Source organism: Panthera uncia, assembly GCF_023721935.1.
Source record: "Panthera uncia isolate 11264 chromosome A1 unlocalized genomic scaffold, Puncia_PCG_1.0 HiC_scaffold_17, whole genome shotgun sequence".
In the NCBI taxonomy this organism is placed as follows: domain Eukaryota; kingdom Metazoa; phylum Chordata; class Mammalia; order Carnivora; family Felidae; genus Panthera; species Panthera uncia.
Genome location: NW_026057577.1, coordinates 126,117,668 through 126,143,700, shown reverse-complemented (window position 1 = coordinate 126,143,700; position 26,033 = coordinate 126,117,668). Strand labels below are relative to the sequence as shown.

The following is a 26,033-nucleotide window of genomic DNA, read 5'->3' as shown; positions in this document are numbered from 1 at the left end:
CAGGATCTGGCTCCCGGCCTCACAGCCCACTCCTTCTCCACCAGAGCCCACAGAGCTGGACAGAGAATAAACCCGCTGACTCTGGCCTCTGGGGCCAGCCTGTCTGCCCCCACTAGAGACAGATATTGCTTGCCTTCACTGACTTGCCTAGACTCTTCTTTTTACACAGTTCTTCAACATTTATCACATTCTTCTAGCTCTTCTTTAGAGTTCGGTTCGTCACCTATTTGATTTATGATACCAACGAGTCCCCTCCTGTTTGACTAAACTTAGTGTGTCTTCTTAGGATTGGAATGAATGCCTGATGAGATTGGCAACCTAAATATACCCCTGTTTGTGGTCACTAGAAAATGAAGACACTCTCCAGAATTCATTCTTTCCTTCTTCCTTCACTTCCTTTCTTCTCTGTCCCTCCCCTCTCTCTTACTCTCTCCATTCTCCTTCTCCTTGGCTCCCCACCCGCCCCCCCCCCCCCGCCTTTAACATAAGCCCCTACATTACAGCCACCTTCTGGGACTCCAATATCTAGAACCAATATGGTGAGCAGGAAATGAATACCTCTATAATGCTGCTTCTCAACCAAGGGTGCTTTTGCCCTTGACAAGACACTTAGCAATGTTTGGAGATGTTTTTGGTCGTGACAACCTGGAGGAAGGGGGGAGGTTGCTACTAAAATCTAAGCAGGTACAGGCCAGGGGTGTCACTACACATCATAGGGCGTGCAGGACAGCCCTGCAACAAAGAGTTATCTGGCCCCAAATGTCAACGGTGCTGAGATTAAGAGAGCCTGCTCTGAAGACCACCCTTCCAGGCAGCCGTAAGTGCAGGTGGGCCCAGTGATCTGAAGGTGAAGGCTACTGTTGCACCGGTCCAGTGCTCTTAGAAGAGCCACACCTGTTATCTGAAGAACTTTGGGGGATCCATAGAACATTCTCTTCAACAATACTCTGAGACTTAGTCTTACCAAATTAAAAAACACAGAACACATCTTTGTAAGAAATACTGCTCTATGGGGAGAAGATGTCCTCACTCACAGGTTGCCACAGGCTCCAACAGCATAGCCACAGACACCTGTAAAAGTTTTTCTGTATTTATTCTAATGACAAAGCTTCCCAACCTCCTTTATCACTGAGCATTGGATTACTGTTACATCAGACACACAGAGCTCTTTTATCAGTGGTTACCTGGGTGGACAGTCCTTTTCATAGCACTTCTTCTGTCTCCCGTTGGGCTGTGTTTCTGGGTCACAAAAGGTAGCTTTCACCATCCCGTGGCCCTTCTTCACACAATGGGCAGTCTGGCGGCGGATACCTGGGGGCAGGGCAGAAAGGTTCACACGTGTTAAATCCCGAGCCCACATACCTAGTGTCAGGGAGGCCCCTGGTCATGTCAAGTGACCATGCTTATCACTGATGGGAAAGTTGTCCATAAGGTGTCTGGCTTTCAAAGTATGGATAGGGAATGGAGTCTCTACTTCACTCATGCTACAGCTCACAGTGGGTGGAAGATATCTTGCTTGAGAAGGACTACAGATAATATAGGTAGATTAACACACAATCTCATATACAGATTATAATGTAACTGTGGAGACAAGACCAATACATATATTCCAAATAAAAAAAAAGTGAGACTTAAATAACGAAAGCAGATATTGTCACCAGGTATTATAACACAATTGCTATTAGCTTAATAAAGGGACAAAGCGGGTAGGGATGTTTATATTATTAGTAAACTCTGAAAGACAGGAATAAAATTCAAAAGAATGTTGTAAAGTTTGAGGGGTCATGTTTCTAAAGTAGAAGCTTTGAGAACAGGGACTAATAATACTGCTGCCTTCGGAGACCAGGTCGGTAATGTGAGTAAGAAAAGCACACGGCAGGGGGCGGGGGGGGCGCCTGGGTGGCTTGGTTGGTTAAGTGTCCGGCTTCGGCTCAGGTCGTGATCTCGCGGTCCGTGAGTTCGAGCCCCGCGTCAGGCTCTGTGCTGACAGCTCAGAGCCTGGAGCCTGTTTCAGATTCTGCATCTCCGTCTCTCTCTGCCCCTCCCCTGTTCATGCTCTGTCTCTCTCCGTCTCAAAAATAAACGTTAAAAAAAAAATTAAAAAAAAAAAAAAAAAAAGAAAAGCACACGAGGGGTGGCACGTTCTGTAGGCAGACCAAGAACACCTGTAGGCTGGGTTTAGCTTTGGATAAATAATAATAGTGAACACATGTAGCACTTGCCTTGTCTCAGGTGCTGTTCAGAACTGTATGTGTGTGTGTACAAATAAACAAACATATATGTACATATACAAATATATAATATGTAAAATGTATTACTTATTATCTATTTTGGTAGACAGAAACCCAAACCTCACAACAATCCAGTGAGGTCAACACTACCATTATTCGTATGTGAAAGATGAAATGGAGGCACAGTGAAGTCCCACAGGCTGACAGAGGAAAGGGACACAGCTTTTGCTAAGACATCATTACCAAGAGAAGTGAGGGGAGTGGCCAGCATGTCACGGATTGAGAGGTGGAGGGAGAGTGAGAAGGGAGTCATCATGTCTCTTGAGGGGGCTAACACTTCAATGCTGGATGTGAAATACTGGGGTAGAAGACTGAAGACTGGGACCCCACCCACCTTCTCCCCCCACCCTCCCCTGCCCACCAGGGGACAGAGCCATCAGCGTGCACACAGGTTGGTGCCCTGAACTCTCAGGGCATCCAGGCCTTGAGTGGGCTTGCTGGTGTACAGAATTCTTGAATCAGAAAGGCCACGAGTACACCGATAAGCTGGTCACCTTCTCACGTTAGCACACGGAGGGACTTCCCCACAAACACATAGCAGGCAGGACCCAAACTGGAGCCCGTTCTCCTGCCATCTGCCACCTGGCTTTCATACTCAGATGTCAGTGATCACATCTCATCATTTAAAAATGTCAGAGGGAGTTGTCATACAGTAAGTGAATCCTTTTAAATGAATCGACAGTATTTTGTTGTTGACTAAAACAGTATTTTTTTTCTTTTGAAGAAGATAAGTAACCTTTCAAACACTCAGGCTTTCTCAACTGATTAAGACTGTCTTATTCTTCTTTTGTCCTAGAAATAAAACACTGTCAACAGCTGGAAGCAACATTACAAAAGGAACTTCCGTGACACAAGGAATGAGTCATTGTTTGGAAAGACACAAACACCTGTAGAGAAGTCTTGGACAATGTGAGTGGATAGAGACTGAAATGGTGGACGCCAGAAACACTGACATGTACCTGCAGTTATAGAGCAGAAAAAAGAAAAGCTTAGATGCTTAGAAGTTTCATTGAAACTTTGGGTGGTTTGGCAAATTCTTAATGTCACAACCTAAAAGGAAACTGTCAGGTGACTCTCAGAGGTTGGAAACATCCTCCCAAAAGGCTGGTTTCTGTGCAGGAATAGCAAAAATTGCTCCGTGCTCCTGACTCCAGCAGTAGCAGAAGGACACAAAACATAACATAAAATCCCTATTGCCTGGTTGGTCTGGTGGATCAGCGTGGTGATGAACATATACTGGCTGGGCAGATACTGTGGGGCGCGTAGGGCAAAATTAATAATGATGTGTCAGAGTTCCTCCATTGAAATTAATGGTGTATGTATCACTATATGTCACTTGTTGTTTATCTTATAAATACTATGTGTTTATGCATACGATGAACTATATAAGCCTCGTTCCACAGTAAATGCTTAAATCCATCTCAACGTTTCTGTTATTTTTATGGTCCTAAATATTACAAAAGTCTTCCAGATATTGTTAGAGACCAGTATCTTCACTCGGTTGACCCTACCTGACAATTACAGTGGACGAAGTCAGATGGATTAGTACCAAGACGAATGCAATTTTAAAGGGGTCAAAGAAGTATCTGATTCTGATTTTCCAAAGAAGTGAATTGTCATCTAGATATCAGCCTATAGTCACACATCAGGGTCAGAGTGGAATGTGTGTCCCTATTTGTAATACTCATGCTTTATCAAGGATATGTGGACATATCTTAAATGTACATGATTACTTTGAGCTTTAGTGCTATTAAGGAAAGGTGTTCATTACGGCACTACAAAAATGTTTATAACTGACTGCAGAATAGTGTAATGCAGAAATAATTGTATATTCACACAGTGGGACGGTACGCAGACCTTCAGGTGAATGTACAAAAAGCTACTTTCATTAGTGTGGACTTATCTCAAAAGCACAATACTGAGTAAAACAAGATAGAGAACGATACACAGAGTATGACACTATTTATAAGCTTAAATGCCCGAGAAACAATATTTTTTAATGTGGATGAGTATTCACATGTATAATAAGAGTATTTAACGAATGCATGATAATAACAAATACTGGTTACATGACCCTGGTTAACTCTGGGGAAAAAGGAAAGGGAGAGGAGTCAGGGAGTGCTTATCATGTGCATTTGTGCAATTTCTTTTCTTTAAAAATGAAGATTGAAATAAGCATGAGTAATGGTAAGATCTGAGAAAACTGAGTGTCTGGCATGCAAGAGTTTGCTGTTACATTCTCCATTTTGCTAGGAGATTTATAATGCTTCCCAGTGAAAAAGTGTAAAGCTAAAATAATACAATAATAATAAAAACAAAACAAAACAAGACAAATAAAATAAAATAAAATAAAATAAAATAAAATAATTGCTACTACCTGTTTGCAAACTCTTTTACTATGGGAATCAATTTGGTAATAAGTTTCTTAACATTGCCATAATATTTATGCTCCTTTTTTTAATGTTTATTTATTTTTGAGAGAGAGACAGAGACAGAGACAGAGTGTGAGTCAGGAAGGGGCAGAGAGAGAGGGAGACACAGAATCCAAAGCAGGCTCCAGGCTCTGAGCTGTCAGCACAGAGCCTGACATGGGGCTCGAACTCACGAACCGTGAGATCATGACCTGAAGCGAAGTTGGATGCTCGACCAAGTGAGCCACCCAGAAGCCCCAATATTTATGCTCTATGAGCCCAGAAATTCCATCTACAAATTAACACTAATGAAATCATCAGAATATGATGATCAATAAGAAATTGGCTAAAAGACATTTTGCTTTGTCTTGCCAGTGAAACATAATGTATCCAAAAAATGACAGCTACGAAGACTGAGTAACACATGGAAAGGTACCCATGTTAATGGCATTAAGTGAAAGCATGTGTATACGTACATAAACACATCCATATGCACACAACTATATACATCTATAACTAGAAAAAAGCATATTGAAAGACAAAAAAGGGGCGCCTGGGTGGCTCAGTCATTTGGGTGTCCAACTTTGGCTCAGGTTATGATCTTGCAGTTTGTGAGTTCGAGCCCCGCCTCGGGCTCTGTGCTGACAGCTCAGAGCCTGAAGCCTGCTTCGGAGTCTGTGTCTCCCCCTCCTCTATCCCTCCCCTGCTTATGTTCTGTCTCTTTCTGTCTGTCAATAATAAATAAATGTTAAGAAAACTTAAAAAAAAAAAAGAAAGGCAAAAAAGAAAAGTAGAAAAATGCTTTGTGTCAGGGTGGTGACTTTTTCTATTTCTAATTTTTCAATAATATTTTTAACCTACTTTTATAGTATAGAACGTTTTAGCTCAAAGCAACTAAAAATACACAGTTGACTGATTCAGTGTTTCAGGCGGTCTTCCATCTTTATATTTAGCAATGTGTGTCCTACGGGAATATTAGCATTTCACCCTCTGTGTCTGACAGCATGAGAGTAGATATGTTGCCTTTCTTCTCTGCCAGAATAAGAGCTCACTGTTGCTCAAATAGGCAGTGTGACTGAGATTCAGGTGAGCACATGGACACTGGCAGCTTCCTCATAGTTCCTGTTAAGGTTTGACATTTGCCCAAGCAGGCCGAGGTGTTGCTGAAGGATCAGGCTGTATCAGAACCAAGTTCCTGATGCACATTTGGTAAGGGAATCTCATTTCCTAGCCAAGAGGATGCATCTCATCTTTACGAACACAGCACAATCAGTCATTTATCTTGTATTCCTATGCTCTGAAATATTGCATGTGTAATAATGCAAAGAATTCATCCCATGTTGAAACAGAAAAGAGGGGCAGGTGGGTGCTCTCCTGTTTTGTGGAGGGGCCCCTGCCCAGCCTGGACTGGCTGAGTTTTCACTCCTTGGTGTCCGGGGACAAAGGATTTCAGCTTAAAGCTTAAACCTGTACTTCACCTAAAGAAGAGAAAAATGGGGATGAGAACTCGAAAAAGTATTTGTATCTATAGTCCCCATGACCTCATTTTCCTCACAACTGCTCCTCAAGGAAATATTTTTCACCAACTTATTTTTTGTTTATGTTGCTTTTGCTTCTCGGCAAGCCCAGCCCCCTGGGCAGTGGGGCAGGACATCTGGAAATGCCAGGGGTAGCACTGGGGATAGCAGTATGACACCAACCCCACTTACGGCTGCTGCCACAAATCACAGCTTTGACCTAATGGATTTCCAGAGGACTAGGATTTTCAAAACAGCACACATTTTGAAATGAACATGATCCCTACGATTTCTAAACGTTAACCCTTGGTTTCTGTACTGAAGGAGGGGAAGAGAGAAGTTGGAAATACAAGAATCGTCAATTAGGTTGACAATGCGTGACTCAATGTCCATTGCTGGACCCCTTTCCAGGACTGCTTCCTGGGGCAGGGGGCACAGGTACAGGGAGGAGTGAGTGAAGGAATGGTGACGAGACAGAGTATATAAGAGAGAGGCCCACAGAGTAGGTGACTGTGTTCTTCTGGCCATTCACTCCTTCACTTCCATTCTCTTGGCTACCTCGCTGAATTTGGCACTTCCCCTTATTGCTGCCCTAGTTTTAAAGGCAGTAGTTACAAGCTAAAGGCAGGAAGTTCCAGAACAGACTTGGACATGATCCAAAAAAGAGAGGCAGAGGCCTCATACGGGACTACTATTAAAGCCCCCCAAATGAGTGAAGAGCCCCAAGTACCTGACATACCCTTCCCCGCCCCCTCGCCCCAGACCTTAGAGAAGTTCACCCAGCCTTCAGCCAAGAGAGTGGATGCCCTACAAATGTCCGTGCACTTGTTCACAGTTTCCAGCTTGTACTCAGAGGACTAAGGCCAACCAATGAAATGAAAGGTGAATAGAAATGATCTGTGTCACCACCAGGCCGTGGCCCTTAATAAGAGCCAGTCTGCCTCTTCCATTTCTGTTTGCTGTGGGGCATGCTGGAAGCCACACATATCAGATGTCTTAGTTGCAAGATGAAGCTGGGCCACCCAATCTGCATCAGACTTACAATGGGTTAGAAATAAACCTTCCCTGTGTTGAAGTCCTGAGATTGTGATTTCTTATGGTAGCAGAACTTATTCCATCCTGATATACTTGACAGCAAGGAATCTCTCCAATGCTCAATTTTATGAGAGGAAACTACTCTCCTAGTAGATAGGAATACGTGGTAAATTGGAGACAGAAAAAAGAACACTAGGTTGGAATCAGGAGAGCCTGTTATGGTTTGGATTTGCCCATCATTTACAGTATGCCTCTGAGCCGGGTATTCGACTTTTGTTGCTGTTGTTGTTGTTTAAATGTTCATTTATTTATTTTGAGAGAGAGAGAGTGTACAGTAGGGGAGGGACAGAGAGAGAGGGAGAGAGAGAATCCCAAGAAGGCTCAGTGTGGTGCCCGATTTGGGGCTCGATCTCATAAGTCATGAGATCATGACCTGAGCCAAAATCAAGACTAGAACCCTTAACTGACTGAGCCACCCAGGTGCCCCGCAGGGTGTTTGACTTTTGTGAACTTCAGGTCCTCAACCAGGCTTTTAAGCCTTTCTGTTTTGCTTTTTAAAACACATGTAATACTGGGGCACCCAACTCTTGATTTCGGCTCAGGTCATGATCTCATGGTTCGTGGGATGGAGCCCCGCATCGGGCTCTGAGCTAACAGTGTGGAGCCTGCTTGGGATTCTCTCCCTCTCCCTCTCTCTCTGACCCTCTCCAGCTTGTGCACGCACTCATTCACTCTCTCTCAAATATCAATAAATAAACATTAAAAAAGCAAAACACATGTAATACTGTATTGTATGCCTGAAAGTTGCCAAAAGAGCAGATATTAAATGTTCTCACCACATACACAAAAAGGTAACTTTGTGGAGTGATGGATATGTTGGCTGACCTTATCGTGGTAAACGTTTCACAATATGTACGTGTATCAAATCATCCGGTACAATTTAAATTTATACAATGTTATGATGTGTCACTTTTATCTCAATAATTCTGAAAACAAAACAAAATAAGACATGTAACCTTTTTTTCAAACAAACTCTTTCATGAACAACAGTATATAAAGCTGATACAAGAAAAACTGCCTCTCTCTTTAGACCATGGCCAGCATATTCACTCTCAGAGAGGCCCCGGGCCATGTTTGTGGAACCCTGCAGACCTATAGGCAGAGTATGAACCACTGGCTCAGACTGCCTCCGTGGCCCAATGTGAAGCTGACACGGATTCAGAGACACAGCAGCTGTCTCTCACCTGTCCCACATGTTACGCTGCACTCTGTCCAGTGGCCATACTGCCAGAAGTACACCAGTTTTTCCACGTCATTGTCAAGGCCATCTTTCCGGATTGTATACTCATATTTGATGCCAGGGTTAGTCACCTGGAACAGAAGCTAAAAGGCAATAGAGGGTTGACATCACTGTCGTGACTTTATATTACAAAACACAGTGCTATAATAACAAACGCTACAGAATGTCCATCATCTTAAAGTAATTATGAAGACATGCATTGGAGCAAACGCCAATAAATGAATATATCTCCACCTCTACTTCCACCTACACATCTATCTATATCTATATCTATATGTATATCTACCTACATCTATACCTTTATCTATCTCTATCTAATCTCCACTTGATTATTTCTTGGCTGAATTCCCATGGAGATTTAATCTTATGGAAATTTCTCTGAGGGAATGGGGATAGTGTCTTTTCCAACAATAGACTGGTAGGTCACCTTGCACCCTTGTGTACTTAATAACTTTGTGATTACAGGTAAGTTACTTAATATCTTTGTGCCTTAGTTTCACCTATTTACAAAGTGAGGATAATAATAGCATGACTAATAGGGATGTTGTGAGAGTCGAATAAGTAAATAAATGTAACATAACTGGATATGAGTAGAATACAGGGCGTTGGGTAGGCTCAGTCGGGAGAGCGTGCAACTCTTGATCTCAGGTTGTAAATTCAAGACCCACGTTGGGTGTACAGATTAAAAATAAAATCTTAAAAAAAAAGATATGAATAGAATAGTGCCTCATATGTAGTTAGCATTCAATAAACATTAATTTTTATTGTTGTTGCTGTTGTCTTATGATGCTATTCTCTAGCTCTCAGGTGAGTTAATTCCTTTAAAGCATATAGTTCTGCAATAAAAATGGTTATGGGCTTTAGGCAAGGCATACCATTCTTGGGACCCCCCCCCTCACTTCCCTCTCCTGCAGGTACTCTACTTACCACATATTTAAAATTGGTGGATTGGTTGCTCCTGGGATTGGGGTTCCCGTATGTAAATCCTTTGCCATGTAGGCAGGTAAGATTTCAGGTCTCAAGACATTTATGAATCATAGCTGTCAAGCCTTGACCTCCAGCTTTTATGAGTGCTCTGATCTCTGGCTCTGCAATTACCTCCTAACTTCTGAATATGGTTATATCTGACTTTCTCTTGGGCCATCTGTAATCCCCAACTTGCCTTGTCTCTACTGATATAGTCCACTCCTTTTCTATAGTTCCTCGCCAACACGAAAGACAATTTACTTATTCAACTCTCACAACACTCACTTGTGCCTTCAAGGAGACATACTACATTCTAACTCCATTCTCCCCCAAGAGTTTCACAAAGTCAAACATCTTGTCTGAGGACAAGCACATGATAACATATGAAAAAACCATGTCAGTCTATCACCATTGCTGGAAAGCTACTTGGAAACTCATGCCACACTGACATAGATTGACAGCATCTTTTTTTATACCTGAGAAACACCTGCAAATAAACAGCTTAGGTCAACCATAGTGGAAACTGAACTCAAAACTCCCGTTAGAGGATTTTAGGGACCCCATCATTTCATTATGGGGACTTCAGAAATTTCTAGGCAATAAAGGATTAACAGCACAAATAACATCTTGCTTCCCTCCCTGCTCCTTGCTAAAAATTTTAAGTATTTTTAATTAATGTCCCCTAGCAAATACCTTGGAAAAGAACATCATAAATGTCCTAACTAATGTACATATCATCAGCTGCCTTCCCCTCTGCATTACCTGGATCCACACTGACTCATTGGTAGGACCTGTGGCCATCAGTTTCTCCAGGTCTCCTTTCCTGTCATATTGGAAGATGGTCCCTGCCAGCTTGTAGTTTCCATTCCACTGGATAATAAATCCTCCATTGAGGTAATATTTTTTGGGGTCTTCACTCCTGATGGCCAAAAAGTTTCCAGCTCCTTCAACCTCCATTACCCTTATGTCCCTTGCTCCTTTTGGAATCAGTCCAATGTCAACATAACCTAAGGAGAGAAGATACAATAACGGAAAAGGCACAGTAGCTTAGCTGAACACAATCTGCTTCCGATCCATCATTCATCTCCATGACTTAGTGCCCTTGCCTTCCTTTTGGGTGGTCATTGGGATTAGTGGATACACTAGTCATGGGGAATTTTAAAGAGCTTGGCCAGGAGTAGAATTTCCAGGGGCTCTATGACTCAGTATATACACAGTTTTATGAGAAGAGGTGAAATAAATGCAGATTGGACTATGAAGCATTTGTGGTTGACCCAGCATTGACATTTCTGTAATTTTAAGTTGACAGTTCAAATATTTACAGCCCCTAACTAGCTTCCCATCAGCATTTCTGCTCCCCCATTTGTTGCTGCTATCAGATTAATCTTTTTCAACATTACATTGGATACATCCTTCTGCTTATTCATCCTCATTGCCTCCAAGTTAAAGACAGACTCTTAGAAGTAATCTAATCATAGCTTAAATTCATTAATAGAATCCCAGGAGAAATCATGGATTGATTTGCCACCTGGTGCTCTTGAATACAACTTGTGATGAGAAACTCAGCTCTGAGTACAGCTTTTTATATTGCTGGACAATTCTATTCATTAGAAAGGGGTTTTTTTCTTATTTTTTTTTGTTATGCTGAAATATGAATTTATGTTCTACTCTCATGTGCTCTACTCCAACCTGAAAGAACACAGAAGGCATTCATTTAAAGATGATGATCAATTCTAGCTACAGTCTTATCCTTGTATACTGGTAGTCATGGCAGGGGACATACTGGGGAGAAAAGGAATTAACACATAATGGTTTCCCCTCTTTGGCAGACTCCATGCTAAGCACTTTATGCATTTATCCTGTTTGTGTTTCTTAAGAACCATCAGTGGGATAGAATGGAAAGAACATGAACTTTGGGGATGGCATGCAAATGTGTGGGGGCAGGGGAGTCAGAACACTTGAGTCCTAGCTTCTGCATCACCACGAATGTGTTTTATGACTTTCATGCACTTATTTAACTTCCTTGAATGTCATCTGCACAATAAAGGGGATTGAATAGATGATGTCTGACATTGCTGGCGGCTCTGATATTCATTTTTCTCTTTTCTAAGCGAAACATTCTTTCTTGTTCCTTTAACCTTTCTTTCCATGCAAAATTTGGTCTTAAGACCCTGATCATCCTGGCCATTTTCCACTGAACATGCACTAGGTTTTTTGACCCCAAGGAAACCTGCATCTCTGTCACCTGAAAGTACCTTGACTGCTCCCCCTCCAACAATGTTGAAGTAGCAGGGGGTCTTGGGAGCTAAAATCCTAGGAAGCCAGCAGGAACAATTTGCTTAGAAGCTCAGGCCACAACCTCAGCCCCATTTTTCAAACTGACAGCTACCATCCAGCAAGACCAAAATGCAGGTCTTGTAGCACCTTATTAAATTCCGTTTGACCCTCACAATACTTGCCTGAAACAGCTGATTAAAACTACAAATTTACAAGTAGCTCTAGGAACATATTTATCACATGTAAGTGAGGCTATTGCAATTTTCTGAAATGCCTTTGGAGTGTTGCATCCCACAGCCACTTTCTGACTTGGGATATTGCCTGCCTTCTCAGAGCAGAACTCATGCAGAAAGCTCAACTGGCATTACATAGCAGGACAATCACCTTATCTCCTTTGTTTACAGACAAACAGCAAAACAATCCCTCCCCCCCCCCAAAAAAAAAAAACCCAAGGGGAACTAAAGGGAAAAAAACCCGGAGTTTGCTTTTTTATCTTCCACTTAAGAAAAAAAAATCCAAATTTAGAAATATTTGTCATCCAGATTCTGCAAACTTCAAAGGGGAGGTACATCAGATTTAAAATAAAAGCTTCCAGTGAATCTAAGTGCTGCTTCTAAACAGTCTACAGGCAGTTCACAGAAGATGTAAACTGAGATCGATTTAGCCATGAGCAAAAGTAATGCACATTTCTACCACGTATTTTGCAAAAGAATATCTGGGGGAAGGCCAAAGGATAAAATTATGGTAACTTGGAGTTAGAAAGAACCACAATATCTCTACCAGACTCCTTTGCACATGACAAAAAAGCCCATACTTGAGAAGAATATAAAATGAAAAGTAAAATGTTCAATTTCCCTTCACCCCCAGTCCTATGTCTCAAGGACAATTACAGTGAATAAGTTTCCTGGGTTATCTTCCAAAATCTTTCTTTGCATGTATAAGCACATATACACATAATTTTTTAAACAAGTGGGATCATACTATGTGAACTATTCCAACTATTGCTTTTTAAATTTAATATACCTTACATATCTTTCCATATTTTTTGAGCATTTCAACAACTGCAAAAATGACATAAACCCATTTGTTTAACCAATCTGCTACTAATGGACATTTAAATGGAAATGAATGGCTATAAACCTTTCTGTTTATCAAATGAGAAACCCGGGTTCCCACACAAAGAAGAAATGTATCCACATCACACACCTAGGTAGAAAGTACATACACCTATACCCAGGGTTTGCTAACCAATTCTTAATATATTGTTTTTAATAAGAAAATGTGGTTGGTAGAAAGAGAATATTCCTGAGTATCTTATCCTCAAGGGTCTTCTTTACAGAAATAAGAATCATATTAAAAAGTAAGGGTGGAAAGTTATTGAGACATTTATTCTGCATCAAAGGAAGGCTTTCAGGGTTGATAAGGCTTTTTCCAAAGTACTAAGAATGATGAGTACATACATTCAGAAAGTCACTTTCTCCCACCCTCCCTAGTAAACATCAGTCATTTGCACCAGTATTGGGGTAATACAGAGAAAATGGGGAAAGTAGGAAAATGTAATCTTGACCTCAGAGAAGGAGTCTCTGGGCCCACGGAGATCACCTGGAGAAGCCAGCCTATCACTGAGTCCTGAGTCCCTTGAGCTGAAAGAATACTTGGGGCCTTTGAGGATGGGGCAGAAGACCGGCCCCGCTTCTGAAACCATCATTATAAGAGATAACAATGGATTATTGGTGCTAAAGTGCACCTTATCCAACTGTTCTTTGCAATTCACAAAACAAAATTTACCCAGTAGCATATTTCTAATAAAAATGTGCTCATAATGAGGTCAGACTATTAACCCCCTGACAATTTATCTAGAACTACCAGCTCATCTTTTTTTTTTTTCTTAAGATTTATGCTGTCAGTTTGCAGCAAGCAAGACAATCCTCAGTGCAGGCCCAAATCTCCTGGTGTAATGTAAGGAGGCTCTGGGAAAGGCCATCTCCTGAGGCCTGCCTTGACAGCAATGACACATCAGGGTCAGGTACAGGTATCAACCTGCACTTGACCTGCTCCCACATGAGAAGGAGGAAGAACTACCCATAAATATGCCCGGAAGATCTTCTGAAAAGCCCAACTGCCTTGGTCCACGTTGAGAGTTTTAGCTTCAATTATTTCAAAAAGAGGGTTATAAGGGCACCAGGACCTTGGAAAACACCACGAGCAACCACAACCCTCTTGCGAGAAGCCAGGGGAAAGGAAACATAGAAGAGAGACCAGACATTGACAGGGGTTTCCTGACCCTAAATGCTTCTGGGAAAGGATGGCAGCCCTGAGCCCTCTTGATACAAAAACTGTCAAGTAGAGGGTCCCTTCACTCTCCTTCCCTTCTCATTCCTTCCAGCCTGGGATCTCCTGGAAAACATGATCTAGGATAGTCTCCAAGTAAGGTGATATTCTGGTTTCAAGAAAGCCACATCCCCTCTTTTTATTATGCCCTACCTTCTGCCTCAGGTTTCTAAGAAAATGTTCTCATGCTGTCCATGTGGACTCATCTTCTAGCACTGGGCTACCTACCCTGTCTGAGGCAATTGTGTATGTTTTGGCAAACCAGTGACCCCTTCATGTCATTCGCCCACCTAAAATCATAGAATGGACCTTATTCTCTCTTAAGCCAACAGCAAACAAACTGAACCTTGCAGAATTGGCATAGGAGCAGCTTTGAGTCATGAAGCCATGCCATTTGTTCCTAAAATTGCCTCTTCCTTCTCACTGCCCAGACTTGAATCGAACTTGCACACATACTGCTGTCACAGCTCCCTAACCTGTGTTGTGAGGTGTTGTTGATGGGTTCCATTCATTCATGCACTTCCTCAGCGACAGAAACTAAGTGGTCCCAAGAAAAAGTCCAGAATATGCCTCACTATGGGATTAAGACAGCAATCTTAACATAACTTGAAACTGGTGTCAATTCTTCACTCTAGGTGAATTTAATACAACCAAAAAGATCAGCAGCAGACACTCAGGAGCTACCGCTGGAAGAACTGAGCATATAAACACACAGGATCGGGAAGTGGATGGGTACCATGTGGTCAGGTGCAGGAATAATTCCAGGTCCAGGCAGTTGCTATGCATACTCCATTCCAGGAATTTCCTAAAGGTGTGGACACTGGCAGCAAGTGTTTCTAGAAGAAACTTTCTGTGTCTTTCCTCTGCTTTCTAGACTGCAGATTTTTTTTTCAACATGCTTAATTGCGAAAATGAAATTGTGATGAATCTCAGAGGAAACCTAATTAATTTAAATATTATGCCAAGAGAGTTACAATAACTCTAGTATGTGCATCAAACCCACTAAACAGATATGCAAATATATTTGGTATATATTTAACAATATTTAAATAATATTTAATAAGGTGAATTTTGTATGGAAACTGTTCTAGGTCAATAAAAAGATTGTAAGGTATTTTTTTTTTAATTTACACGGGTTTGCTTTGTTTGTTTTTGAGAGACAGAGAGAGAGAGAGAGAGAGAGAGAGAGTGAACAAGTGTGCATGCGTGCTGGGGAGGAACAGAGAGAGAGGGAGAGAGAATCTTAATCAGGCTCCACACTGAGCACAGAGCCCAATGCTGGGCTTGATATCATGACCGTGAGATCATGACCTGAGCTGAAATCAAGAGTCAGGTGCTTAACCAACGGAGCCACCCAAGTGCCCCATAAAAATATCTTAAAATTGAAGTCTGAAAACATTCCGGTTGTGATTAAATAAGGGGAGTAGGAATCAAGGCTGGTGCTTTGGGCACTGAGTTAAATGACACAATTTCCTCTATGAGAGTTCCAGGGCACTAAGAGAATGTGGTCTCTTGTTCCCAGCAATAGATGAAAGCAGCCAGTGTGAGCAAGACCAGGAGCTGGTTTAGTGGTCACTGGGTCTGGCAATGGTCAACTCTAGAGAAGCCAAGCAAGGCCAGAGGAATCCAGAGTGGTGGTTTTAGGAAGCTAATGAATTAGTCCAAGAGGTTAAAACTGTCAGGTTTTAACATTTAAGACCAAGGTAGGTGAGTAACACAGAATCAAGGAAATTAGGCAACAGTGGGAAAAAAAAAAAACACCCCAAAGCTGAGGAACTAGATGACAAAAGGTCAGGGTTCTAGGCCAAAGAAATTGGGCTATGAGAGTTTGGGATGGAAGTCAAGGCTCTGGGTAACAAGCCCAGGGTGCCCTTAGAAGAACAGAGCTTAATGTTCTATCAGCTTCCTTCCAAACCAGGCTCCTCATTTAAGTTGTGCCTAAGGGCCAAGTGGCAGAGTGGGGCCCAGGCCTGTTACCCATTAGGGTAAGGGAGAGAAGCTGACAGGAAGAGAGTCATTGTCTTATTCTTTCTTCTACCTACCCCATGCCAAGTACACAACAGGTACTTGATTAATGTTTCTCAAGTCATAGAGTGAATGAATAAATGAACGAGCGGATGATATCTGTACATAGCTCACTGTATTCTGGACCTAAGTTCTTTAATTTCAGACACGTCTACTCATAGTAACCATGGCACTATAGCAACATGCCAATTCTTTTTTCTTTCTCCAAGAGAGGAAATGGAAGCTATTATGGAGGGTCTACAAGAAAGTGGGCCTAATGTTCCTCAAGTGTGACACTAATTAAAAGGCATGACATGATGCTGCCATCTGGCACACAGCATCAAATCTACTAAATGAGGTCCTCTCCACAAAGAGAGACAAGGACTTAGCTTTTGGGATAGCCCAAGAAAGCCATGAATAAAGACATCTTTTCTTGGAGACTCTGCCCAGCTTCAACACTTAGATTTCAATAAACATAGGATCAGCCTTAGGGCTAAGAGCAGGGGGAAGACAAAAAATACCAGACAGGGTTGAAAAGGGCCTCAGAAATGGAGGCCCAAAGGGGTGACTTCCCCATGGTCAATGGTAATCTGGATCAGCACCTGGTCTCTTGCCTCTCAGCCTATTTCAATTCCACATCATCCATCATCGTCTTTCTTTCCTTCATAAAAAAGGACAGGGGCTAATATTTCATATCTCCATAGTCAAAGGCAGCAGCAGCCAGAGAGGAGGATAAGATGGGTCCTTTCATGATGAGCATCTCTAATGCAGACCTTCTCCACTTCGTTTTAAACCTACTCTGTTAAAAGAAATCTATGAGCCAAAGTAAAGCAAAAAGGGAGGAGAACACAGGCAGACACATGGATCAGTTAGGCCATGCAAAGTTTGAAAGATTTCTGAATTCTTCTAGGTGACTGACTACATATTCGCATCACTTTTTAGTCACAGAGATGATCTTGCCTCAAGTGCTAGTTGTACCTGTTGCCCGAGTTCATCATTTTTCTAGTGTTGTCTGATAGTTGCTTACTTCTCTCAGAAAGGAGACGCTGGGCTTTCTCTCAAGATCATGGTTGTGACAAGAGCCTGTAACAAGGCTCTGGAGATTTGATGCCTAAGTGTAAAGCCATTTCCAACCACAGCTCCCATGTAACTGACTGCAGATATATACTTGCTCTGGGAATAATCCTCCATAAGGGCTCACCACGTGTCACAAATTCTTGAAGGCAAATGGGATGCCTTCCCGACCAGAGAGATGAAGTTACAATGGGAATGCCCCAAGCCAATCACTGCCAGCCACCAAAGTTCTCCACAGTTCTGGGTGGAGAGACAAGGAGAAAAGAATACTTCAGGATATTCACAAGAAGGGAAGGATTCTGAGATTTATGTCTGTGGGCCAGAATCAGAAAGTGACAAAAACCCAATATTACAATAGTGGTTTACAATATTACGAATGCAATATTGTACCAAGTCACATTAAAAAAAAAAAAAAAAAAAAAAAGAGCTACAGCTAAACCAAAAAGGCCCATAGGCAGGGTATCACGGAGGGAAAATATCTGATTCAGATATTCCATCAGCATAACTGTTAATGATGTGGTCTCCTTTATTGTCAAAGGAATATGGAACCAACCTTAAGAAAAGCATTTTTCATTCAAATTTATATAAGCGCTTACTGAATACCTCCTATAGATAGAAATTATGTTTGTTGACGTGGGGGTTGGGCAGGGTGGTGATAGAGCCTAAAAGATGATTCATCCCTCAGTTTATAACTGCACTAGAAAGAAAGAATACAACAGAAGCAGAAGTAAGGCAGCAATACAAGACAGCATGTAAGTAAGCACAGAAAACAACTAACTATACCTTGGTTGTCTTCAAAAAGAGGTTGTTAAGTTCCCTCTTTTGACTTTGGCCCTTGGATGAATCAATCTGCCCAATGCAATCTAACTCCATTTCACAGAGTTTTGCATCACTTTGTGGTTTCATTCCCAAGGTGGGGTGGCGGCAGCCAGGGTCTTTATGATGTATCTAGCTTTATTAGGCACACAGCAAAGGTGGGACTTGCGGAATGCCTGGTGGGTATAAGGAACACAGACCACCACCCAGCCGGGTGTCGACAGAGTCCAGAGTGAGATCTGGCAGGATTTCCCTACTGTGCTGGGGGTAGCAGTGCCAGAGGGCTTGGAAGCCCTGTCAGGATATGTACAATCTAAAGTGGACAAGGGCTCCTGGATGGCTCGGTCGGCTAAGTGTCTGACTTTGGCTCACGTCATGATCTCACGGTTTGTGAGTTCGAGTCCCACGTCGGTCTCTGTGCTGACAGCTCGGAGCCTGGAGCCTGCTTCAGATTCTGTGTCTCCCTCTCTCTGTTCTTCCCCCGCTCATACTCTGTCTCTCTCTCTCTAAAAAATAAATAAAACGTTAAAAAAAAACAAAGTGGACACACCCCCCTGGGTGCCAAGAGCCATCAGAAGTCCTCGGGGAAGCAAATGAGAGAAGGAGAAATGAAAACCAAAGTCACAAGGATGCCAAATGCTCAGTGGTAGGCACATGGCCAGCGGTATCAAGGTCTCTAAGGCAGGTGTGGGGGTGGCAGGGAGGCTCAAGATGCTTCTGATCCTTTCTCCTAAGAAACCAGAGTAGAGATGATAAAAACCCAGAACTAAAGCTTGATTTCCTAAGGGCTTACTTAAAAGGTTAAGTGGTGGAGATTCAAGAATGAAAGCTCTGCTTTTCAAAGGAGTTACCATAGTGTTAGGAGCACAGCATATCTGAAGCCAAAGATATGAGCCTCTACAGGCAGAGACATAATACTGAGGTTAAGTGTCCAAACATGATTTGAAGGGTTATTTTATAATCCAAGTAAATAAGGTCACACCTAAATACTGGAAAATACTTACGTAACAGCTTTACAAGATTGAATAAATATTACCTATCATAGGATGCTTGATCATAAGCCTAAGACATACTGGGTTATTATTCACATTCTTAATAAGTAATGCAAAGGATATGTTTCATGCGTAATAAAGCCATCAAATAGACATAAAATATAATCCTTCAATGATAATTCTAAAGGGCAAGACAAGCATTTCACTTTACAATTTAACCTTATTAATTCAATAGTCAAAGATCAAAAAAATAGGTGTAGAAATTAAACACATTTGGGTCATCCACTGTTATGTGTACTAAGGACCAATAAAGTATTTAGTCAATGCACCTGATACTTGAGGGCATACTCAGTTACTTCACCCTAGGTGGTGAGCATGTCTAAAAGGGACGCATTGCTTTTTTGGGCCCCAGGGAAAGGGTGACCCACTACATCTGGGAGTCCCTGTCATTTCCCACCCTGGGTGTCACTCCCAGGGTGCCCTTCTCTTCTCAGGACCTACCTGGGTAGTGCACACTGGACTCCCTACTCCCAGCACCCAGATTTCTTTGGAATCCAGAGAATTAACAACCTAACTGTCCCCTCCCCAAAGTAGCCTTGAGCAGTGACCATTGGGAGCTGGATACATTGTCTCAGCTCCCTTACCCCTTGGGTGGGAAAACTCTCATATACAATTCTTTTTTTTTTTAATCTTTATTTAGTTTTGAGGGAGAGGGAGAGACAGAGGGTGAACAGGGGAGGGGCAGAGAGAGAGAGGGAGACACAGAATCTGAAGCAGGATTCAGGCTCTGAGCTGTCAACACAGAGCCCTAAGCAGGGCTCAAACTCAGAGACAGTGAGACCGTGACCTGAGCTGAAGTCAGACGCCCAACTTACTGAGCCACCCAGGCGCCCCATCTCATATACGATTCTATACTGGGTCCTACGTAATGGTCACTGGCTTACTGACACACCCTTTCTTGACTCTCCTCCTTTCCCCATTTTATTTCCTGTATGCCCTACTGGCATTTTCCAGGATCCTCCGACCCTCAAATAAGCTGTTTGTATCAAATTCTTATCTTAGTGTATTTCTGTGGGAGCCTGAGCTATGATACTCTGAGTTGTCTTCATCATCTCTGGGCCTAACTTAGACCTTCCCAAGACCCCGTCAGCTATATACAAATCACTGATGGTGCCATGGGACCAGCTTAACTGAAAACAAATATGCAGGTCCCATAGCTGACTTGGGGTGAGGGTAAGCTCTTCATTCCCAAGGATTATTAGCAGCACAGAGCTGCACAAGGAAGAAACCTTGTGAAAGGTCATCATGGGAAAGGAACAGCAGGGTGTGGGTAAGGAGGGGACATCAGGTAGCAGCAAGCACCTAGAGAGCCATAGGGCACCAGTGGGTAGGAACCCTTTCCAGGGAGAAATGGGGAAGAAGAGCAAGCTGAAGTGACCTTGCCTTGCCTCTCCTTTGGCCCTGAAAGTACACTCCGAGACTTCCGCCATTAAGCCCACTGCTGGGCTTCTCTGCTCTCTCTCTTAGAGCCTGCCTTGTGTCTGCACCCTTCCCAGCACCTTCTGATCTCTCTCTCTCCCCCGGTTCAAGGTCTGTTCCTAAGCCATTGGCCTTCAGTCCTGGATGCTGTCATAGGGATCATACTCATTCCTGTTCCTGGGGATAGCCCCCAGGTCACTTTAGATCCCTGTGTGCTGGAAGGCTTCCTGTAATTGCCTAGCCATCAACTCCTTTCCTAAAACTGTCAAGGAGCCCTTATCCCTTTGTAATGAAGGCTATATCCATGTTGAGTTCTTTGAAAGCTACAATCTGCTTTAAAACATAGCGATCAATCTTGCCCTCTATTCTCAGTCCCCTGCCACTTCAATTATTTGTTTGTTACCAGATCCTTCTTTCTGTTTAAACATCTTCTTCACAGTCTGGCAGGCAGAGCCATCCCCAAGGCACACACCGCAGCGATCCTCCGTGGCATTGGAGCCGATCTCATAGTCACAGCCGACCATCTGTGGGAAAGAGAGGCTGAGGGTGACTGATATAGACGGGGAACGTCACACCTGCCTTGGACATCTGACTTCTCCTTTCCCCCTGCTCTTGATGAGATTGGGGCTGGGGACAGATGCAAGAACAACAGTTCCTTTTCCTGGTGGCAGCCACAGGAGCATCCAAAGCATCCACTGATGGTAAAGGTTATACCTTTACTATCCAAATGCAAGAACCATGCAGATGCAAGAACAACAGTTCCTTTTCCTGGTGGCAGCCAGAGGAGCATCCAAAGCATCCACAGATGGTAAAGAATGGTTAGAGGGGAAAGAGGTACCCACTGAGTGGGTCTCCAATTGCCTCTGAGTCACAGGCAGAATTGAACACAGTTCCAAAAATTCAACATTGAAAATGTCTTGGAATCAGAGTTGATGGAGTAGTTAAATCCCCTTCCTATGTACAAACCTCATTCCCCTTCCTCTCTAATGAGAGTTTCCAGGGATGATGTAATTATTCCACCTATAATGTTCAGTCCCTTTACATTCCTCACTGAGGTTATCTCTGCTTCCTGTCTGAGCACAGCAGGTGAACCAGCAGCCATGGAGGAAGATCTGACTCAATGCTGAGACTCCTTGAGTCCCACGAGGGATGAAATCAGTTGACCATCATCAGATTCTTTTGAGCCTCCTATCACCCCAGCCCCAATGCACTTCACACATTGCCATATCCCAGCCATTGAGAGCTTTCTCCTGTGAGCTGAGACTGAATTTACCCGTATGCTCTGGACCTGATCCCTTCCTAGTGTTCTTCCTGCCGGCCCTTCTCAGTCATCTTCTTTCCCTCTCCATGGATCCGTCTCCTCAGCCCATCATTATGGCCCACTCTTTCCCATCCTAAAATCCCCATGCTGGAAAAGGCATGTTCATCATGTATCATCAGATACCAAAACATCATGACACTTAGATAGAAAGTGTCTAAGTTGAAGGTCTTTGTTGTTTGCTCTCTGGTAAAAGAGAGAGGGGAAACGGTACCATATTCTACTAGTCAGATTGTTCTCTGTTTGTGAAGAATTGTGCCTAGGTAGTCTTTTTCTTCCTCAAAGACAATTCCCTTTCTTGTTTTATTTATTTTTTTAAGTGTTTATTTTAATTCCAGCGAGGTAACATACAGCATTAAATTAGTTTCAGGTGTACAATATAGTGATTCAGCACTTCCATACATCTGCTGGTGCTCATCACATTTCCTGTCATTTCTAAAGCCATCTCAAATCGACTGAAGGGAAGAACAGTTTGGGTTTTTAAATTTTTTTTTTCAATGTTTTTTATTTATTTTTGGGACAGAGAGAGACAGAGCATGAACGGGGGAGGGGCAGAGAGAGAGGGAGACACAGAATCAGAAACAGGCTCCAGGCTCTGAGCCATCAGCCCAGAGCCCGACGCGGGGCTCGAACTCACGGACCGCGAGATCGTGACCTGGCTGAAGTCGGAGGCTTAACCGACTGCGCCACCCAGGCGCCCCCAGTTTGGGTTTTTAAATATAACCCTCCCTCCACCAGCTGAACAGAGGATTAATGGCCAGTGACAGAAAATAACTCCATTCCTCAAACTAACTGTCTCTTCAGGTCCAAGGACTGTGCTACCTGACCCGTTGGGAAAAAACAAAGTGCTAAGAGATTAAAAAAATTAATCATGCCAATCAGAGTGGGGAAAAAAAGGAATTTTCTGGATGTGTACTCAGTGGTCATGAATAAAATGTCAACCTTTCACAAGCGATATAGGTACATCAAGCTGGAGGGTCCTCTAATAAGCTGACTTTTACAAATAATACGCCCAGAGACTTTCATTCCTTCACTGATTAGGGAAGAGCCAGGGAAACTTACTCTGAGACAAAGAAATTTTAAAGGGTTCTTTTTAAATCTCTGCCAAACAGGGATAGATAAGAATGTGAAGAATAAAGGAAAGAAAACCAGAAAAACAAACACTTGAGCCCATCTTTCCTCTCCAGCAATATTTGCCAGCGTACTTGGGAGCGGAGGTGGGGGTGGGAGATGGGAGACCCAGCAAGTCAAGTGTCTCACAGAATATGTCCCATAGAATATCCAATGCATTCTTGCAGAGTCTTCACACCAAATACTTCGCCCATCAGCTGCACGCAGCATAATCAACACTGAATAAGTGTGTAACAGGAAGCCTAGGAGGGCATAAGTCAGGCTTCCTTGCTCCACATAAAACACAGGGGATCTCAGGGGAAAATAAACAGATTTCACTGTGATTTTTCATGCCATGTGCTCTGGCAAAAGGGCCCACAACAATATTGTGTTTCTGTTTTCAGGAGAATCAGTGGTGGCTCTCCTGCTGCTAACAAATGTGGACAATGACTCCAGCAAGACTCTCCTCTAATGTGACTCCTAGCATGCCAGACAGCCCCTCCAATGGGCAACATTTTTGAAAAAAAAAAAATTGATTTCCCATAATTCCTTTATTTAAAAAACAGCTTTTGGGGCACTTGGGTGGCTCAGTTAGTTAAGCATCCAACTTTGTCTTGGGTCATGATCTCACGGTTTGTGGGTCCCATCCCCTGTGTTGGACTCTGTGCGGACAGCTCAGAGCCTGGAGCCTGCTTCAGATTCTGTCTTCCTCTCTCTCTGTGCCTCTCTCTCTCTCTTTCTCTCTCTCTCTCTCTCTCAAAAATAAATAAACATTAAAAAAACAATTAAAAGCAGGTTCGGGGTGCCTGCGTGGCTCAATTAGTTCAATGAATGACTCTTGATTTTGGCTCAGGTCATGATCTCACAGTTCCTGGAATTGAGCCCTGCATTGGGCTCTGCGCTGACAGTGCAGAACCTGCTCAAAATTCTCTCTCTCCCTCTCTCTCTGCCCCTCCCCTGCTCATGCTGTCTCACACTCTCTCTCTTTCTCAAAATAAATGAATGAATTAATTAAATAAATAAACAGCTTTATTGAGGTACAGCAGATACATAAAATACAGCACATCTTTAATGTAAACAACTTGGTAAGTTTGGACTTATACAAACACTGCTGAAACTATCCCTATAATCAAGGTAATAGGCATATCTGTCCCCTCCAAAAGTTTCTTTATGACTCTTTCTGTGCATGTGTGGTAAGAAAACTTGGCCAGTGAGAGGGTCTATCCCCTCAGCAGATTTTTAAGTGCACAATATAGCATGTCAACCATAGGCATCACATATACAGCAGATGTCTAGGACTTTGCCTCCTGCATAACTGAAACTTCGTACCCATTGAATAGCAACTCTCCATGGTTCCTTCCCCTCAGCCCTTGGTAATCCCTGTTTTAGTCTCAGCTTCTATGAGTCTACTTTAGATTCCCACAGTGGAATCATGTGGCATTTGTCCTGTGACTGGTTTGTTTCACTGAGCATCATGTCTTCCAGGCACATGTCACGTGTGCAGGTCTCCTTTTTTTTTGGAAAGCTGAATAATGTTCCAAAGTAGGTATACAACATGGGATAGACCACATTTTCTTTGTCCACTCATCTGCTGATGGACAATTGGGTTGTTTCCATATCTTAGCTGTTGTAAATAATGCTGAGTACATGTGAGTACAGGTATTTCTTCAAGATCTTGATTTCAATTCTTTTGGATACACACCCAGAAATCCCATTTCTGGGTCATATACTTCTAGTTTTAATTTTTTGAGAAAACCTCCTCTACACTATTTTCTGTAATGGCTGCATGGTTGTACAATCCCACCAACAGTATACAAGGGTCCCAATTTCTTCACATCCTCATCAATGCTTATCTTTTGTTTTTTTTTATATTGGCCATCCTAACAAGTGTGAGGTGATATCTTATTGTGGGTTTGATTTGTATTTATCTGATGTTTAATGATGTTGAGCACCTTTTCATATACCTGTTGGCCATTTATATATCTTCTCTGTAGAAATATCTACTCAAGTCCTCCACTCATTTCTTAAATTGGTGTATTTGATTTTCCGCTATTGAGTTGTAGGAATTTCTTACACATTTTAGATATTAACCCTTTATTATATGTATGGTTTGCAAATATTTTCTTCCATTCTGTAGGTTGCCTTTTTTTAATGTGTATTTATTTTTTAAAGAGAGATAGGCAGAGTGGGAGAGGGAGAGGGCCAGAAAAAGAGGGAGACACAGAATCCGAAACAGGCTCCAGGCTCTGAGCTGTCAGTACAGAGCCCGACACGGGGCTCAGACTCACAAGCCATGAGATCATGACCTGAGCCAAAGTTGGACATTTAACCCACTGAGCCACCCAGACGCCCCTATAGGTTGCCTTTTTTATTCTGATTATTATGTCCTTTCTGTGCAGAAGCATATCATTAATTCTTAACCCCATCATTTGGGCTGAGGAGCGTACTATCTTGGATATTATTTAGAGAAATCAGGTTCCAGTCTTTCACCCACACCTCCAGCCCTATTAGTGAATAAATAATATGTATTCTTAGCAATTCTCATATTTTGCTTACGGTTAACACTGTTTTACTTTGTAAATTCTCAAGTGACTGAGAACTGAAATACCAATTTCAATTACCTAATCCACCTGGAATGTCATCACTGCTTTCTACAGCCCTGTGGCAAAGGTAGAGATTGAAAGTACGTCTGGTTCTAAGATGAGACTCATTCCCAGCCTGTGAAACTTTAAGTGTAATGACAGGGCAGATTTAGGCTTAACTGAAAAGAACAGGTAAACGATACTGGCATTTGATAAAAGGGACAGTAGCAATAATGCTGTCCTCATCATAATTTTTGAGGGTTAGGATCTGGCATTCTGGAGGGAGATCTGGCCCGGAGAAACTGATATGAGGATGTTCAGCAAATTGCTGAAATGGCCAAAATGGCCTTAAGAGAGAGCAAAGAAAGTTCAGGACAGTTACTGAGAGAAATGAGAGAGGGAGCTCACTGAGGACAGGTAGAAAGACTGTCAGGTAAGGTGGAAGACTCGGTTGGGATTGAAGACCACTGACTTTAAGGGCACAAAGTCACAAAGTTGAATGTTTATTTTAAGAAGTGTTCAGTAGTTTG

At 42.6% G+C, this 26,033-nt stretch overlaps 1 protein-coding gene across 1 annotated transcript in view; it reads right to left on the bottom strand.

Moving 5' to 3' along the window:
* The window catches only part of ADAMTS12 (ADAM metallopeptidase with thrombospondin type 1 motif 12), a 329,397-nt gene that overhangs the window by 59,678 nt on the left and 243,686 nt on the right, over positions 1-26,033 (bottom strand). Inside the window, exons 14-17 of the mRNA XM_049648220.1 lie at positions 20,897-21,017; positions 10,283-10,527; positions 8,499-8,637; positions 1,185-1,311 (exon numbers count right to left, since the gene is read on the bottom strand). Of these exons, the coding sequence (XP_049504177.1) occupies positions 1,185-1,311; positions 8,499-8,637; positions 10,283-10,527; positions 20,897-21,017 (632 nt within the window). The remainder of the gene's footprint in view (positions 1-1,184; positions 1,312-8,498; positions 8,638-10,282; positions 10,528-20,896; positions 21,018-26,033) is intronic.